This window comes from Macaca thibetana, chromosome 7 (assembly GCF_024542745.1).
Source record: "Macaca thibetana thibetana isolate TM-01 chromosome 7, ASM2454274v1, whole genome shotgun sequence".
NCBI lineage: Eukaryota > Metazoa > Chordata > Mammalia > Primates > Cercopithecidae > Macaca > Macaca thibetana.
In genome coordinates this window covers 160,341,919-160,357,118 of record NC_065584.1, presented here as the reverse complement: position 1 = coordinate 160,357,118, position 15,200 = coordinate 160,341,919, and the positions used below count along the sequence as shown (strand labels likewise).

Genomic DNA, 15,200 nt, shown 5'->3' with positions numbered 1-15,200 from the left:
CTCACGCGTAGGTGGCAGCCGCTAGTTAACCCCAGGAGAGGTGCCAGTCAGCAGATAATTTGCAAACGAATGTATTCTCCTCCTCCTCCGAAGATCTGAGCCTCACGAAATACACTCTTTTCTTCCTTTTCCTCCCTCCCGCAGTCGAGTCGCCTTCCGTCCTGCTAGGGTCCCCTCCCCGCCCGGGTCCCCTCCCCCGCCCGGGTCCCCTCCCCCGCCCGGGCTCCTCTCTGTCTCCCCCTCCCGGACGGCGTCCTCGCTCCGCTGGGCCCTCCTCGCCACCAGCTTGTGAATGAGACGCTCAGTTTCTCAATGGAGCCGCGGGGGGCTCGGGCGGCCGCGGGGCGGCCGCAGCGTTGGCCGTGAGCCAGGAGGGGGGCGCGTTTCCCTCGCTCCCTCTTCGCTCCCTCCCTCTCGCTGCGGCCGCCCGCAAGGAGCCTGGCTGAGGCAGCCGCGCAGGTCGCAGGGCCAGCGTCCGCGAGGACGGCCCGGCTGGGCGGCCCCGAGTGCTGTGGCGCTGTGGAGAAGCGGGAGTGCGGCCGAGGAAGCGGGGCGCCGAGGGGGCCGGCGGCCTTCGTGAAATTTCCGCCGACCCTTCGCTCCCGGCTCTAAAAGTTCCTGATTTCCGATTTCCTTTTAAATCCCGAGCGGCTGTTAGCTCTTCGCCTGCACTTTTTCTTCCCCAGGAGATAAGGGGGAGTGTGAGGAAAGGAGCGAATAATATAAAAAAGGATTTCCTCCCGGAAGAGAGGGGCAGTTCGGAGAGATTTTTCTTAAAGAAGCAGAAGCGGCGTTTGCGGCTGCTGCGGGCGCCGGGCCCTGGCCGGCCCCACCATGCTCGAGCCTGCCCGGGGCTGCTGAGGCGCGGGGACGCGGAAGCGGAGGCCGAGCGTGCCGGGCTCCCGCGCTCGCGAGCGAGTTCTGTCCGCCCGGCGGCGGTGGCTGGGGGATGGAGCCCGCGACCGCGCCCCGGCCCGACATGGCGCCGGAGCTGACCCCGGAGGAGGAGCAGGTAAGCGGGCCCGAGGCCGCCACGGTGGGTGTGTCCGGGGCCCCGAGGCCTACGCCGGCCTCTGCCTCCCAAGCCCCGGCTCTTTGCAGCCACGGGCCCGCAGCGCCCCCGCTCCCGTGCCCGGCCCGCGGGCCTCCCTCACCGGCGACCGCGCCCCAGGCCGCCACCCCCTCGTCAGTGCACCCACGGGACCCTGCTCCAGTTCCTGCAGCTTCTTTCCCCGAGGCTTACGGGCCTCAGACGGTGCCCTCCCCACCCCACCCCCCATTCCAGGGGCAAAGTTCTTTGGATCCAGGGGCCTCCTTCCTGAGGTTTGCAGAACCGCTGCTTGCCCCCGGCCTTTCCACTCCCTTGTAAATGTTTTCCGTGAGGGTTTGTGGCTTTTGAAGGGTAGGAAAAGCCCCAGTTTGGGGGGTGCTTCCTGTGGGGATTATCTCCCTTCCCGAGGAGAGGGCTGAGAGTATTGGATGCATAGATGCCCTAGATTTTCAGAGGAGCCTCTTAGGTTTCTCAGGCCCACTGGGGCAGGTTCTGGAAGATCCAGCCCTTCTCGTGCTTCTAAAGTTCCTGGCCTTGACTCTCCTATTCAGCTATCCCAGACGGGGAGCATCTCCTCACCCCTGCTTCCCTACCCCCGTCTCATCTGACTGTCATCATCTTTCTGAAGCTTACATTGAGCTCTATTGTTCCTTAAAAGCCTATGACCTTTAGTTCTCAGAAGGAAGTGTTTTGCTATCTCATTTTGGGGGCCTTTGTAACTTTCCCTCCCGCACATTCCAGCTGCAGAGACAGGGACCACTCCTGAGGAAGATGGGAAGGTCTGCTAGCTTAGATTGGGAACCCTACGGGCTTTTCGCTGTCTCTTCCTTGGCAGTGCCTATACCCCGCCATAGCTATGCTCCATTATAGTCATAGTCTGATTCCATGTTATAAATAAAAAAATAAAAATAAACATGAAAAACGAAAAATGCAAACCATGCTGGCAACCCATTTCAAGCTCTACAGCCGTTGTTTCCAAGGACCACATTTGCTAGCACAGCCTCTAGTGTGAAGACAGTCTAGTTTTACAAACTATTATTGGCTAATGGGCTTGTTGACCTGATTTTTTAAAGTCCTTGTCTTTTCTCCTCATTTGTAGAGATGACATTTTTCTATTTGGCCTCAGGCCACGGTTTTGCCTTTTGACACCTGGTGATGAAATCAGTATGGGAAAAAAATTTAAAGAGAATTCTGCTTTGTACAAGCAGTGGTAATGAATGTCCTGGTAATTGCAGTTGGATGTTAATAAAATGCTAGTCAGGCCCTAGTGCAAGCAGGTGGCCATGGAGCCCATCCTGCCAGAATTGGAAAGTACTTCAGTACTAACATAGGACGTGTTGGCTGATTTTAAAGGGACAAATCTCTTTCTTTCATCCTTTTTCTTGGGTCAGGCAGATTTCTGTTTTTAAGACTTAAAGGCATCAGTATTCTATGCAAATAGCATCCGTTGCAAATTTGAAAACTAAAACCAGGAAAAGTAAATATTAAAGTATTGATAGTATTGACATATATTGGCTTTACTTTGTATATAGTGCATACACATATACAAATGTGTTTAACTAGTAAAAACCTTATTTTTTACCCTGAATTGAATGTGATGGGCATTAACAAGGACTAGGATGGAAATGGCAAAATATTTATTAAAGGCAAGAGATTATGTGTCTGTGTGTTTTTAAAATCTTATCTCTTTTTTTCCTACAAAATACTATTTTTTACAAGCATTTCAAAATATTAAAACAAAAAAGCAGTATAGTTCTAATTGTGGTAATGCCTGATGTTATCATATTCTAGTTTAATGTCACATAAGAGTACTCTCTTTTTTCTAGAGTTGGAGTTTCGTTTTTTTTTTTTTTTTTTTTTTTTTTTTTTTTTTGAGACGGAGTCTCGCCCTGTCATCCTGATCTTGGCTCACTGCAACCTTCGCCTCCAGGGTTCAAATGATTCTCCTGCCTCAGCCTCCTGAGCAGCTGGGATTATAGGCGCCTGCCACCATGCCCAGCTAATTTTTGTATTTTTAGTAGACATGGGGTTTCACCATGTTGGCCAGGCTGGTCTCGAACTCCTGACCTCGTGATCTGCCCACCTTGTCCTCCAAAAGTGCTGGGATTATAGTCGTGAGCCACCGCGCCCAGCCGGAGTTTGGGTTTTGTTGCCCAGACTGGAGTGCAATGGCGTGATCTCGGCTCACTGCAACCTCCACCTCCCGGGTTCAAACGATTCTCCTGCCTCAGCCTCGGGAGTATCTGGGATTACAGGTGCCCACCACGCCCAGCTAATGTTTGTATTTTTACTAGTGACGGGGTTTCACCATGTTGGAGGATGGTCTTGATCTCTTGACCTCATGATCTGCCCGCCTCTGCCTCCCAAAGTGCTGGGATTACAGGCCTGAGCCATTGTGCCCGGCCAAGGGTACTTTTTTTTTTTTTTTTTTTTTTTTGGACAGAGTCTTGCTCTGTTGCCCAGGTTGGAGTGCAGTGGCGCGATCTCGACTCACTGCAACCTCCACCTCCCGGGTTCATGCCATTCTCCTGCCTCAGCCTCCCGAGTAGCTGGGACTGCAGGCGCTCGCCACCATGCCCGGCTAATCTTTTGTATTTTTTAGTAGAGACGGGGTTTCACGGTGTTAACCAGGATGGTCTCCATCTCCTGACCTTGTGATCCGCCCGCCTCGGCCTCCCAAAGTGCTGGGATTACAGGTGTGAGCCACTGCGTCTGGCCAAGAGTACTCTTAACTATTAAGATTTATTTAAAATATTTAAATTAATTGGCAGTAAATAAGTGTTAGCCTTATCAAAGTGGTCCTCATGGGAAATGACACATTCACTCCATAATGCTGCCCTATTGCTCAAACCAATTTAACATTCACTGGAAGTTGATTTAGAAGCTTGTGGCAGAATCTTTGAAATTTCTTCAGTGTGGGAAAATCCTTGTATTTTTTAGAGTCAGTTTGATTTTTGTAAATAGCAAAAAATCTTTTAGACCCTTATTTAAAGTAGGGGATCAAACTGGGTTTACACATTTTCATGCAAAAGTGTAGTGCACTTAGGCCCTTTTTGGCCTGTGTGAACAGCCTTAAAGATATTTCTTTTCTTTCTTTCTTTTTTTTTTTTTTTTTTGAGACAGAGTTTTGCTCTTGTTGCCAGGTTGGAATGCAATGGCGCCATCTTGGCTCCCTGCAACCTCTGCCTCCTGGGTTCAAGCAATTCTCCTGCGTCAGCCTCCCTAGTAGCTGGGATTACAGGTGCCCGCCACCGCACCCAGCTAATTTTTTGTATTTTTAGTAATGATGGGGTTTCACAACGTTGGCCAGGCTGGTCTCGAACTCCTGACCTCAGGCAATTCACCCACCTCAGCCTCCCAAAGTGCTGGGATTACAGGAGTGAGCCACTGCGCCCGGCTCCTTAAAGACATTTCGGAAGCAGAATACCTCCTGAGTGGTATCTCTTTCTCCTTCTGTACAGTCATATGAATCAGAAACCCAGTGTCTTGGACACTGCTATCTCTCTGCCCTTGTGTACAATACAGTGTTAGATTTTCCTGAATATATCTTGAATTCATTGGCTTTCTTCCACCATCACTGCCATCACCCTATTCCGAGCTACTATTGTATCCTGACAGGACTTTTGTTTCCCACCTGATCCATCCGTATTCCAGAAGCCAGAAGCCAGAGTCCTATTGAAAATCTGATTTCATCTTCCCCTCAGCCTGCCTGCCCCACAAAGAAGCATTCATAAAATTCTTCAGTGGCTTCTGGTTGCTCTTTTTTTTTTTTTTTTTTTTTTTTTTTTTTGTGGAGACAGGATCTCACTTTGTCACCCAGGCTGGAGTCCAGTGGTGTAATTATGACCTCGACCTCTTGGGTTCAAGCCGTCCTCCTGCCTCAGCCTCCCAAAGCCTTAGGATTACAGGCCTTGTCATTGCTCTTGAGATCAAAGTACAACTTTTGAATGTAGGCGATATAGGCCCTTGTGCAGCCTAGACCCTAGCTAATTCTCATACTTGTCTCTGCTCCATGCACACTGCCCTTATAGTCCTGCGTTCTTGCCATGTTTCCTTCTGCTTACAGGGTCTTTGCAGTAGCTACTTTACTCCATCTGGAAACACCTCCCTTTGTTAACCTCCTCTTTATCCTTCAGCTCTCAGGTTTCACCTCCTTGGAAGGCCTTCCTTGATTTCAGTTAGATTAGATTCTAACCTAATAGGTTCTCAGAGCACCATTTACCCATCCTTCACATCACTTATCACAAGTTAACACTTATTTGTGTGATTACATGACTGCAAGCAAGCTCTATGAGGGTTGGGACTATTTTTGCTTTTGCTCCCCATCATATGCACATTGCCTAGCATAATGACCAACATAATGACTGGCACTTACGGAAATACTTGCAGAATAAATGAAGAGTAGTTGTACTCCTGATTTGTTTACAGGCAGCATCATCTTCTTTCAGAGTGGCTTAAAAATAAGCACATTGCATATTTTGATATTTTTCCCCATCAAATGGCAGTATATACTTTGATTTATACTCTTATGTATGCGTTGATACAGTTTTTGAAAGTCATGATTACTTCTTAGTTTCATTTTCTGTCTAGGCGTGTGTTGAACGGATACAAATCCTCATTTGTAACTTTGGTGTTTCTTGTTTTTTCAGCTCCTCAATAATTATAAAGCCTACAGTTGGGCTACAAGGACAAATATGATGTTCTTGCTTTTAAGGAACTTGTATGAATAACAATCATAGCAATATCTTTTCTAAACTCCTGCTTGGAGTCAGGCTCTGTGGTGGGCATTTCACATGCAATTAATCCTCCCTCCCAAGATTGGAATTACTACTCTCACTTTGCAAATAAGAAAACTCAGACTGAGAGAAGGAAATTGCCCAAGGTCAGAGAGTTAGCAAGTTATGTAGCCATGATTTCCACCCAGGTCTAGGTTTTCTGCCTTCATTGCCAGTGTTTCCTCTTTTACAGTACATTACTTCCCATAAAGCCGTTAGCCAGTTTACTTAGATGCCTAAGTGGGTATAAAATAGCTAATTTTGTGGGTTTTGGTATTGATATATGTGTTTGGTTTTGTTAATGTTTCTTAAAATATAGTTTGGAAAGTACAGAGGAAAAGATTTAGAAAGCCTTTACTCAACTGTATATTGCCAGCAGAAACATATTGTATACTCTGTGCAAGAAATTATGATGAAATTACTATAGGAAAAGAGTTTGTTCCTTAAAACAGAGTTGTCAACTCTCCATTTCAAGGTGTGGTCACAACTACAGTAAAATTTTGTTTTCTTTATATCTTGTTGTTCTTTTGCACAAGAAGGCTTGTAAAAGCTTTTCTTCTTCTTTTCTTTCTTTTTTTTTTTTTTTTTTTTTTTGAGACAGAGTCTCTCTCTGTCACCCAGACTGGAGCACAGTCTCGGCTCACTGCAACCTTCATCTTCCTGGTTCAAGCAATTCTCTTGCCTTAGCCACCCAAGTAGCTGGGACTACAGGCATGCACCATCACACCTGACTAATTTTTGTATTTTCTTTTTAGTAGACATGGGGTTTCACCATGTTGGCTAGCCTGGTCTCCAACTCCTGACCTCAAGTGATCCGCCTGCCTTTCCCATGGTGCTTGGATTATAGGCATGAGCCACCATGCCTGGCCGTAAAAGCCTTTCTTAATGGGCTGGCAGTTTGGCAGTGTGAAGGACAATTTCTATATATAAGTATTAATCTTTATTGTCATTATGTTATTGTGTTTTGAGACGGAGTCTTGCTTTGTTACCCAGGCTGGAGTGCAGTAATGCGATCTCAGCTCACTGCAACCTCTGCCTCCCGGGTTCAAGTGATTCTCGTGCCTCAGCCTCCCGAGTAGCTGGGATTATAGGTGCCTGCCACCATGCCTGGCTAATTTATGTATTTTTTTTTTTTTTTTTTTTTTGAGACGGAGTCTCGCTCTGTCGCCCAGGCTGGAGTGCAGTGGCCAGATCTCAGCTCACTGCAAGCTCCGCCTCCCGGGTTCCCGCCATTCTCCTGCCTCAGCCTCCCGAGTAGCTGGGACCACAGGCGCCGCCACCTCGCCCGGCTAATTTTTTTTGTGTGTGTGTTTTTAGTAGAGACGGGGTTTCGCCGTGTTAGCCAGGATGGTCTCGATCTCCTGACCTTGTGATCCGCCCGTCTCGGCCTCCCAAAGTGCTGGGATTACAGGCTTGAGCCACCGTGCCCGGCCTAATTTATGTATTTTTAGTAGAGGCGGGATTTCACCGTGTTGCCCATGCTGGTCTTGAACTCTTGACCTTAGGCAATCCACCTGCTTCAGCAGCCCAAAGTGCTGGGATTACAGGTGTGAGCCATCTCGCCCTGCCAAGACTCTTAACTAGAACTCTTACTAGATTAAAATTCTGTGTAATTATAGCTGTTTAGGGTCTTTTGGTTTTGCAGGGATATCCCAGTGGTGATTGATAGGACAATAGAGTAGTTTTCTAAAGTACTTATGCTTCTATTAATATTTTTATTATTTATTTATTTTTTTGAGATGGAGTTTTGCTCTATCACCAGGCTGTAGCACAGTGGCACAACCTCCACCTCCTGTGTTCAAGCGATTCTCCCACCTCAGTTTCCCAAGCAGCTGGGATTACAGGTGTGCACCACCATGCCCGGCTAATTTTTGTATTTTAGTAGAGACGGGGTTTCACCATGTTGGCCAGGATGGTCTCTATATTCTGACCTTGTGATCCACCCGCCTCTGCCTCCCAAAGTGCTGGGATTACAAGCGTGAGCCATCGCCAATTTATTTTACTTTATTTTTTAAATAATAGAGATAAGGTGTCACTATGTTGCCCAGGCTGGTCTTGAACTCCAGGGCTCATGCAATCTACCCACCTTGGCCTCCCAAAATGCTGAGAGTACAGGCATGAGCCACCATGCCCAGCCTGAAAATTATTTTTTTGTTTTTTTTTATTTTAATTTTATGTCTTTTCTTTTTTCGAAAATTCTTAAAGTTTATGTTATTTAGACCTTACAGTGTTGTAAGGATTAGTAAGGAGATGCATGTAGAGCACTTAGCCCAATGGTTATATAATAAGTAGTCAGTAAAGTTAGCCATTATTATGATATTCATCATTGTTTTTTGTTTTTTTCTTTTTGAGACAGTCTTGTTCTGTTGCCCAAACTAGAGTGTGGTGGCACAATCTTGGCTCACTGCGACCTCTGCCTCCTGGGTTCAAGCAATTCTCCTGCCTCAGCCTCCCTAGTAGCTGGAATTACAGGTGCCTGCCACCACACCCAGTTAATTTTTGTATTTTTAGTAGAGATGGGGTTTCACCATGATGGTCAGGCTGGCCTCAAACTCCTGACCTCAGGTGATCCGCCTGCTTTGGTCTCCCAAAGTGCTGGGATTACAGGCATGAGCCACCATGCTCATCCTCATCATTTTTGAATAGCAAAAAATTTTAGAACCATGTTAGTTTAAGCCAATTACGAGGGGAAAAAATATTCATATCCACCCTGGGGACCATCACCTAGTACAGGTTCTTATGAATTCCAGAAAATTATTATCTTCCATTTTTATAATGTAGTTTTCAAAAGCCTATTCTAATTATTCTAATTGCATGATGTGGTTTTTGCTTTTTTTTTTGGGGGGGGGGGAGATAGGGTCTTACTCTGTCACCCAGGCTGGAATGCAGTGGCATGATCATAGCTCACTGCAGCCTCGACCTCCCAGCCTCTCAGGCTCAGGTGATCTTTCCACCTCAGCCTCCCGGGTTCCTGGGACTACAGGCATGCTACCACACCCAACTAATTTTTTATATTTTTTGTGGAGGGGGATTTTACCATGTTGCCCAGGCTGGTCATGAACTCCTAAGCTCAAGCAGTCCTCCCGCCTCAACCTCCCAAAGTGTTTTGATTATAGGCATGAGCCACTGTGCCCAGTCTGGTTTGTATTTTTATAATGGAATCTTTTAAAGCTAAAAATTTAACTGCTTTACCGTGTACTTAAGAGATTTTTGGCATTTTTCCCAAGGGCAAGGGTTTTGTCCCATTTCTTGTGGCCAAGAACTTCCCTTTTCCCACAGTCTTACATGTCCTGTGCTAAATGTCATCTGTCTCCCCGGAAGTTACCATTATGTCAAGGACCAAATGATTCATGATGTTAAATTGAGGCCTTCTACAGAGAGAAAGAAGGAAGGAAAGGTGAAGAACTCTTATTATTTTCATTACTGCTGATAGTTTATGATATTGTATATAGCAATTAGGTAAAATCTCATTTGGATGTGAGAATTTCACTATTAATTTCTGGTCAGGTGTGGTGGCTCATGCCTATAATCCCAGCACTTTGGGAGGCCGAGGTGGGTGGATCACAAGGTCAAGAGAGCAAGACCATCCTGGCCAACATGGTGAAATCCTGTCTCTAGTAAAAATACAAAAATTAGCTGGGAGTGGTGGTACACACCTATAGTCCCAGCTACTTGGGAGGCTGAGGCAGGAGAATTGCTTGAACTGGGAGGCAGAGGTTGTCGTGAGCTGAGATTGCGCCACTGCACTCCAGCCTGGTGACAAAGCGAGACTCCATCTCAAAAAAAAAAAAAAAAAAAAAAAAAGGAAAAACTTTCTGAGCACATCAAGAGTCTTGGACTTTTATTTTGTGAATATTAAGGGGCCTGGAGGTTTTCTCTAAGGAACCCAACCTAGTACTTATGAATGACTTGAAAAGACCCTCCTTTAGAAAGGAGCTGAACTGTTTTGTTTTGTTTTGTTTTGTTTTGAGGTGGAGTTTCACTCTTGCCACGATCTCTGCTCACTGCAACCTCAGCCTCCTGAGTTCAAGGGATTTTCCAGCCTTAGCCTCCCAAGTAGCTGGGATTACAGGCACCCGCCATCACACCCGGCTAATTTTTGTATTATTTGTAGAGATGGGGTTTCACCTTATTGGCCAGGCTGCTCTTGGAACTCCTGACCTCAGGCGATCAGCCTGCCTCAGCCTCCCAGAGTGCTGGGATTACAGGCATGAGCCACCCTGCCTGGCCAGGAGCTAAACTGTTTTAAAGAGGTAAAAGTTAAGACTCATTGCGGGTATATTTGAGTTTCATTTTCTGACTTTTATGCCTTTATTATCTTGGAAAAAACATAGTAATTTTGGAATACTTAAACTTTATTTTCTAAATATTAAGCCCCATTTTACGGCAGTGTGGCTGGTCCATTGCGGTGCCAAGATTAGAAGTCATAGAACCTAACCCTGATTATTTGTTCAGATACAACCTCTAGTGTAATATCAGCCATTTCACTGCTTCTGTCTACCATCCTGCCTTGGTATATCAGACAATTCTGGTACTTTCTTTTTCCTAATCAATTATTTTAACATTTTCCCCCTAAGCACACCTCCATATGAGATCTTGGTTGCTCTTCCTGACCACTAAAATAACCACTGTTTTCTATTCCTGTTCTTTTGGAGTAAGGCAAGATGTTCCTAGAAAAGTAGTTTAGCCTACACTTCTCAGTGCTGGAGGGCCTGGCATCAGCACTTTTATATCTGATTTTGAAAAGGCCCCTTAGGAACCTAACCGAGTTAGTTTCTTAAGCGTTTGGTTCACTTTTTAAAATTTTTTTAAATTTTAAGAGACAGGGTCTCGCTCTGTTGCCCAGGCTGAAGTGTAGTGGCTTGATCCTAGCTCACTGCAGCCTGAAACTTCTGGGCCCAAGTGATCCTCCTTCCTCAGCTTCCCTAGTGGCTGGAACTACAATCATGTGCCACCATGCCTGGCACTTTTTTTTTTTTTTTTAATAGAGATAGGGGTGTTGCTTTGTTGCCCAGGCTGGTCCCAAACTCTTGGGTTCAAGCAATCCTCCAGCCTCGGCCTCCCAAAGTGCTGGGATTACAGACATGAGCCACTGTGTCTGTCCAGCATTAGGTTGTTGTTGTTTTTTTTTTTTTTGGAGACATGGTCTCACTCGGTCACTCAGACTGGAGTGCAGTGGCATGATCATAACTTGCTGAAGCCTTGACCTCCCTGACCCAAGGAATCTTGCTACCTCAGCCTCCCGAGAAGCTGGGACTAAAAGTGTGCACCACCACACCACCATGCCCACTTAGATTTTTTTATTTTTTGTTTTGTAGAGACAGGATCTCGCTCTGTTGCCTAGGCTGGTCTTAAACTCCTGGGCTCAAGTGATCCTCCAGCCTTGGCCTCCCAAAGTGCTGGGATTATAGGCGTGAGCTACTGCACCTGGCTGGCATTAGGTTGTTAAGCATGGACATGGAGGGTGCGGACAGGAGGCAGAGAAGCTCCAGAATTCATGGGAAACCTTATTTATTAAGGATTGGTGATCTCTTAGGTCCAAACTATAAAATGATAAGACCAAAAGAGTAGATTAGAGATGATTTTTTTCTTTAATTTCTGCTTCTGAGATAAGCATTTCGTTTTTTCTCTGGGAAAGGCAGTTTCTGTAGTATGTACCAGTTTCCTCTGAAATACCAAACCCATCCACAACATACATGCACAGTACTTGTCTTTTTTTTCAGTGTAGGTAGCACAGGTAGGTATATTGAATTATTCTGAAGCCAGAATTTATTTCTTTTTTTTTTTTTTTTTTTTTTTTTGAGATGGAGTCTTGCTCTGTCACCCAGGCTGGAGTGCAGTGGCCGGATCTCAGCTCACTGCAAGCTCCTCCTCTCGGGTTCACGCCATTCTCCTGCCTCAGCCTCCCGAGTAGCTGGGACTACAGGCACCCGCCACTTCACCCGGCTAGTTTTTTGTATTTTTTAGTAGAGACGGGGTTTCACCGTATTAGCCAGGATGGTCTTGATCTCCTGACCTCATGATCCGCCCGTCTCGGCCTCCCAAAGTGCTGGGATTACAGGCTTGAGCCACCGCGCCCGGCCCGAGCCAGAATTTATTTCTACAGTAAATTCTGGGCAGGTTCTAAAGAAGGTCATCTGTGACTTTAGGACTGAAATGTCTGGGATGTTCATCCATTAGTTACTTGTTCATTGCTTGAACACCTAGCTAATCTTTACCTTTGCATTTGTTTTGATGTGAATCATTATTAGAGATACATGTCAGTATGATAATATGATGATATAATTCATTATATACATCATTATTACAACCAGTGTTTTAAAAAAATGGGCTATTTAAGGCTGGGCGCGGTGGCTCACGCCTGTAATCCCAGCACTTTGGGAGGCCAAGGCAGTCAGATCACCTGAGGTCAGGAGTTCAAGACTAGCCTAGCCAACATGGCGAAAACCCGTCTCTATAAAAATACAAAAAATTAGCCAGGCGTGGTGTTGTACGCCTGTAATTGCAGCTGCTCCAGAGGTTGAGGCAGGAGAATCACTTGAACATGGGAGACGGAGGTTGCAGTGAGCCAAGATCATGCCATTGCACTCCAGCCTGGGCAACAGAGTGAGATTCCATCTGAAAAAAAAGAAAGAAAAAAAAAATGGGCTACTTAGATTATCTACAATGATCATATGTTTCTATTGCGAGGCTGGAATGTGGTGGCACAGTTATGGCTCACTGCAGCCTTGACCTCCCCGGCTCAAGTGATTCTCCTACTTCAGCCTCCTGAGTAGCTGGGACCACAGGCCCGTGTCATCACATCCAGCTAATTTTTTTTTTTCTCATAAATACAGATAGGACCTCACTATGTTGCCCAGGCTGATCTGAAATTCCTGAGCTGAAGCTATCCTTCTGCCTCAGCCTCCCAAAATGCTGAGATTATAGGCATGAACCACTATGCCCAGCCCATATATTTCTTTTCTTTTTTTTTTTTGGAAATAGTCTCACTCTGTCGCCCAGGCTGGAGTGCAGTGATGTGATCTCGGCTCACTGCAACCTCCACCACCCGGGTTCGAGTGATTATCCTGCCTCAGCCTCACAAGCAGCTGGGACTACAGGCGCCCGCCACCATGACCAGCTAGTTTTTTAATTTTTAGTAGAGATGGGGTTTTGCCATGTTGGCCAAGCTGGTCTCGAACTCCTGACCTCAGGTCATCTGCCCGCCTTAGCCTCCCAAAGTGCTAGGATTATAGGTGTGAGCCACTGCGCCCAGCCCCATATGTTTCTTTTATAATGAAAAATGATAACATTTTCTGAAAAGTACTATGTGTTCTTTACACGTTTAAGATTATACTATTAAATGCTGAGATCTCGATTTTTAATATTATTGCAAATCTGGCCTTTTTATAAACCAAAAGATTTATAAGTAAAACCTAGGCCTTTTGGGATGTGATGGTGATGACCCTTTGGTAGACCTCAGGAATCCCTCAGCTTCCTTTGTGGCTCTTGGTGTTTTATTTAACGTTTCTGAATCTATTTTGTCTTATTTCCTTAAGTTTTTTGGAGATCTGCTTAATTAAGTAAAATCCCTTGTATTTACAAAATGCTCAATAAATAGTGGTAAGTATTCTTGCTCTCTGTGATACAGGAAACTTTTTGTTTTTGTTTTTGTTTTTAGATAAGAATAGGAAGAAAAATGGAGTCTGACTTTGTAGCATTGAAATAAAAGATTTCAAGATAGCCTAAGAATTCTAACAGTTATCATGCATGAGTAATAGACATAGCAGAGTACTGAGGCTACCTTAGCTCATTTTTTACTGTTAAGACTTTTTGCATCATCCATTGGTTCATTGGTTTATTTCTTCTTTCTAGGTTACACATTACCTTTAGGTGCACTGGTGGTGGTGGTCTGCTTCTGCTGCTGCTTTTCACATAAAATATTAAAAGGTCATCTGATGATCTAAAAATGACTCGCAAATGAGTGCTAAGAATGACAGTTTGTATTATCTTCCATATCTTATTTAAACAGTCTTTATGAAAAAAATTATCATTCCATTGTTTATCTCTGGTTCCCTATCAGGATGATCCTCCCCCTAGAACATTTGTCAATATTAGAAACTTCTTTAGTTGTCATGACTGTGGGAGGTGGTACTGGCATCTAGTGGGTAGAGGTCAGGAATGCTGCTAAACATCCTCTAATGCATAAGACAGCTCCCTACAGCAAAGAATTATCTGATCAAAATGTCAGTAGCACCACAGTTGAGAAACCATGGTTTATCTCTGAAAAATTTTGTAGTTAGGAACAGTTTGAAGTTTTCACTTTAAAGTTAAAGATAGGTCTTTGCTCAACACATTTAGTACTTATGAAACTATGTGTCACCAAATACTGATCGCAGCAATTGACTTCTCATACTGAAAAGTTCTAGTCTAAAACCAATTGTTCTATAGCATAACCATCATAGAGGGTAAAATGAGCCATTTCCACACCCTTTGCAGGGGTTTTCAGAGATGGAGGGATTTTATTCAGCTTTTTAAAAAATGATGATGATGATGATTATATATATTTTTTGAGATGGAGTCTTGCTGTGTCGCCCAGGCCAGAATGCAGTGGTACAATCTCGGCTCCCTGCAACCTCTGCCTCCCGGGTTCAAGCAGTTCTCCTGCCTTAGCCTCCTGAGTAGCTCGGATTACAGGCGCATGCTACCATGCCAGCTAATTTTTGTATTTTTAGTAGAGACGGGGTTTTACCATGTTGGTCTGGCTGGTCTCAAACTCCTGACCTTGTGATCTGCCTGCCTCAGCCTCCGAAAGGGCTGGAATGACAGTCGTGAGCCACCGTGCCCAGCCACAATTTATTTTTATGTATTTATTTTTAATAGAGAGAGGGTCTTATGTTGCCTAGGCTGGTCTCAAATTCCTCACCTCAAGGGATCCTCCCACCTTGCCCTCCCAAAGTGTTAGAATTACAGGCATAAGCCACTGCACTCAAGATGGATTTTATATGACAGAACACTGTTGAGCCTTGCCATGGCATGATAATGTGGTGTCATTTTTATTTTTCCTTTTCAAGTTATTGTTGTTTTTGGCCAGGTGTGGTTGCTTAAGCCTGTAATTCCAACACTTTGGGAGGCTGAGGCAGGAGGGTCGATTGAGCCCAGGAATTTGAGGTTACAAAGTTTACAAAGCTATGATTTCGCCACTGCATTCCAGCCTGGGTGACAAAGTAAGCCCTATCTCTATTTTAAAAAAGACATAATTGTACATAATAATTGTACATATTGTGATGTTTCAGTACATGTATACCTCCAAATGTTTCTGAGTGTTGCTATGAAGTGTCTTTGTTTCCCTGATAATCACCACACAGTGTTATTTTATATTTTTCATGTTAATG

The 15,200-nt window shown here is 45.1% G+C and overlaps 1 protein-coding gene across 1 annotated transcript in view; it reads left to right on the top strand.

The window, feature by feature from the left end:
* The first annotated feature begins 425 nt into the window (after positions 1-425).
* The window catches only part of PTPN9 (protein tyrosine phosphatase non-receptor type 9), a 107,113-nt gene continuing 92,338 nt past the window's right edge, over positions 426-15,200 (top strand). The window contains exon 1 of the mRNA XM_050799847.1: positions 426-1,012. Within this exon, the coding sequence (XP_050655804.1) occupies positions 950-1,012 (63 nt within the window). The 5' untranslated portion in view covers positions 426-949. The remainder of the gene's footprint in view (positions 1,013-15,200) is intronic.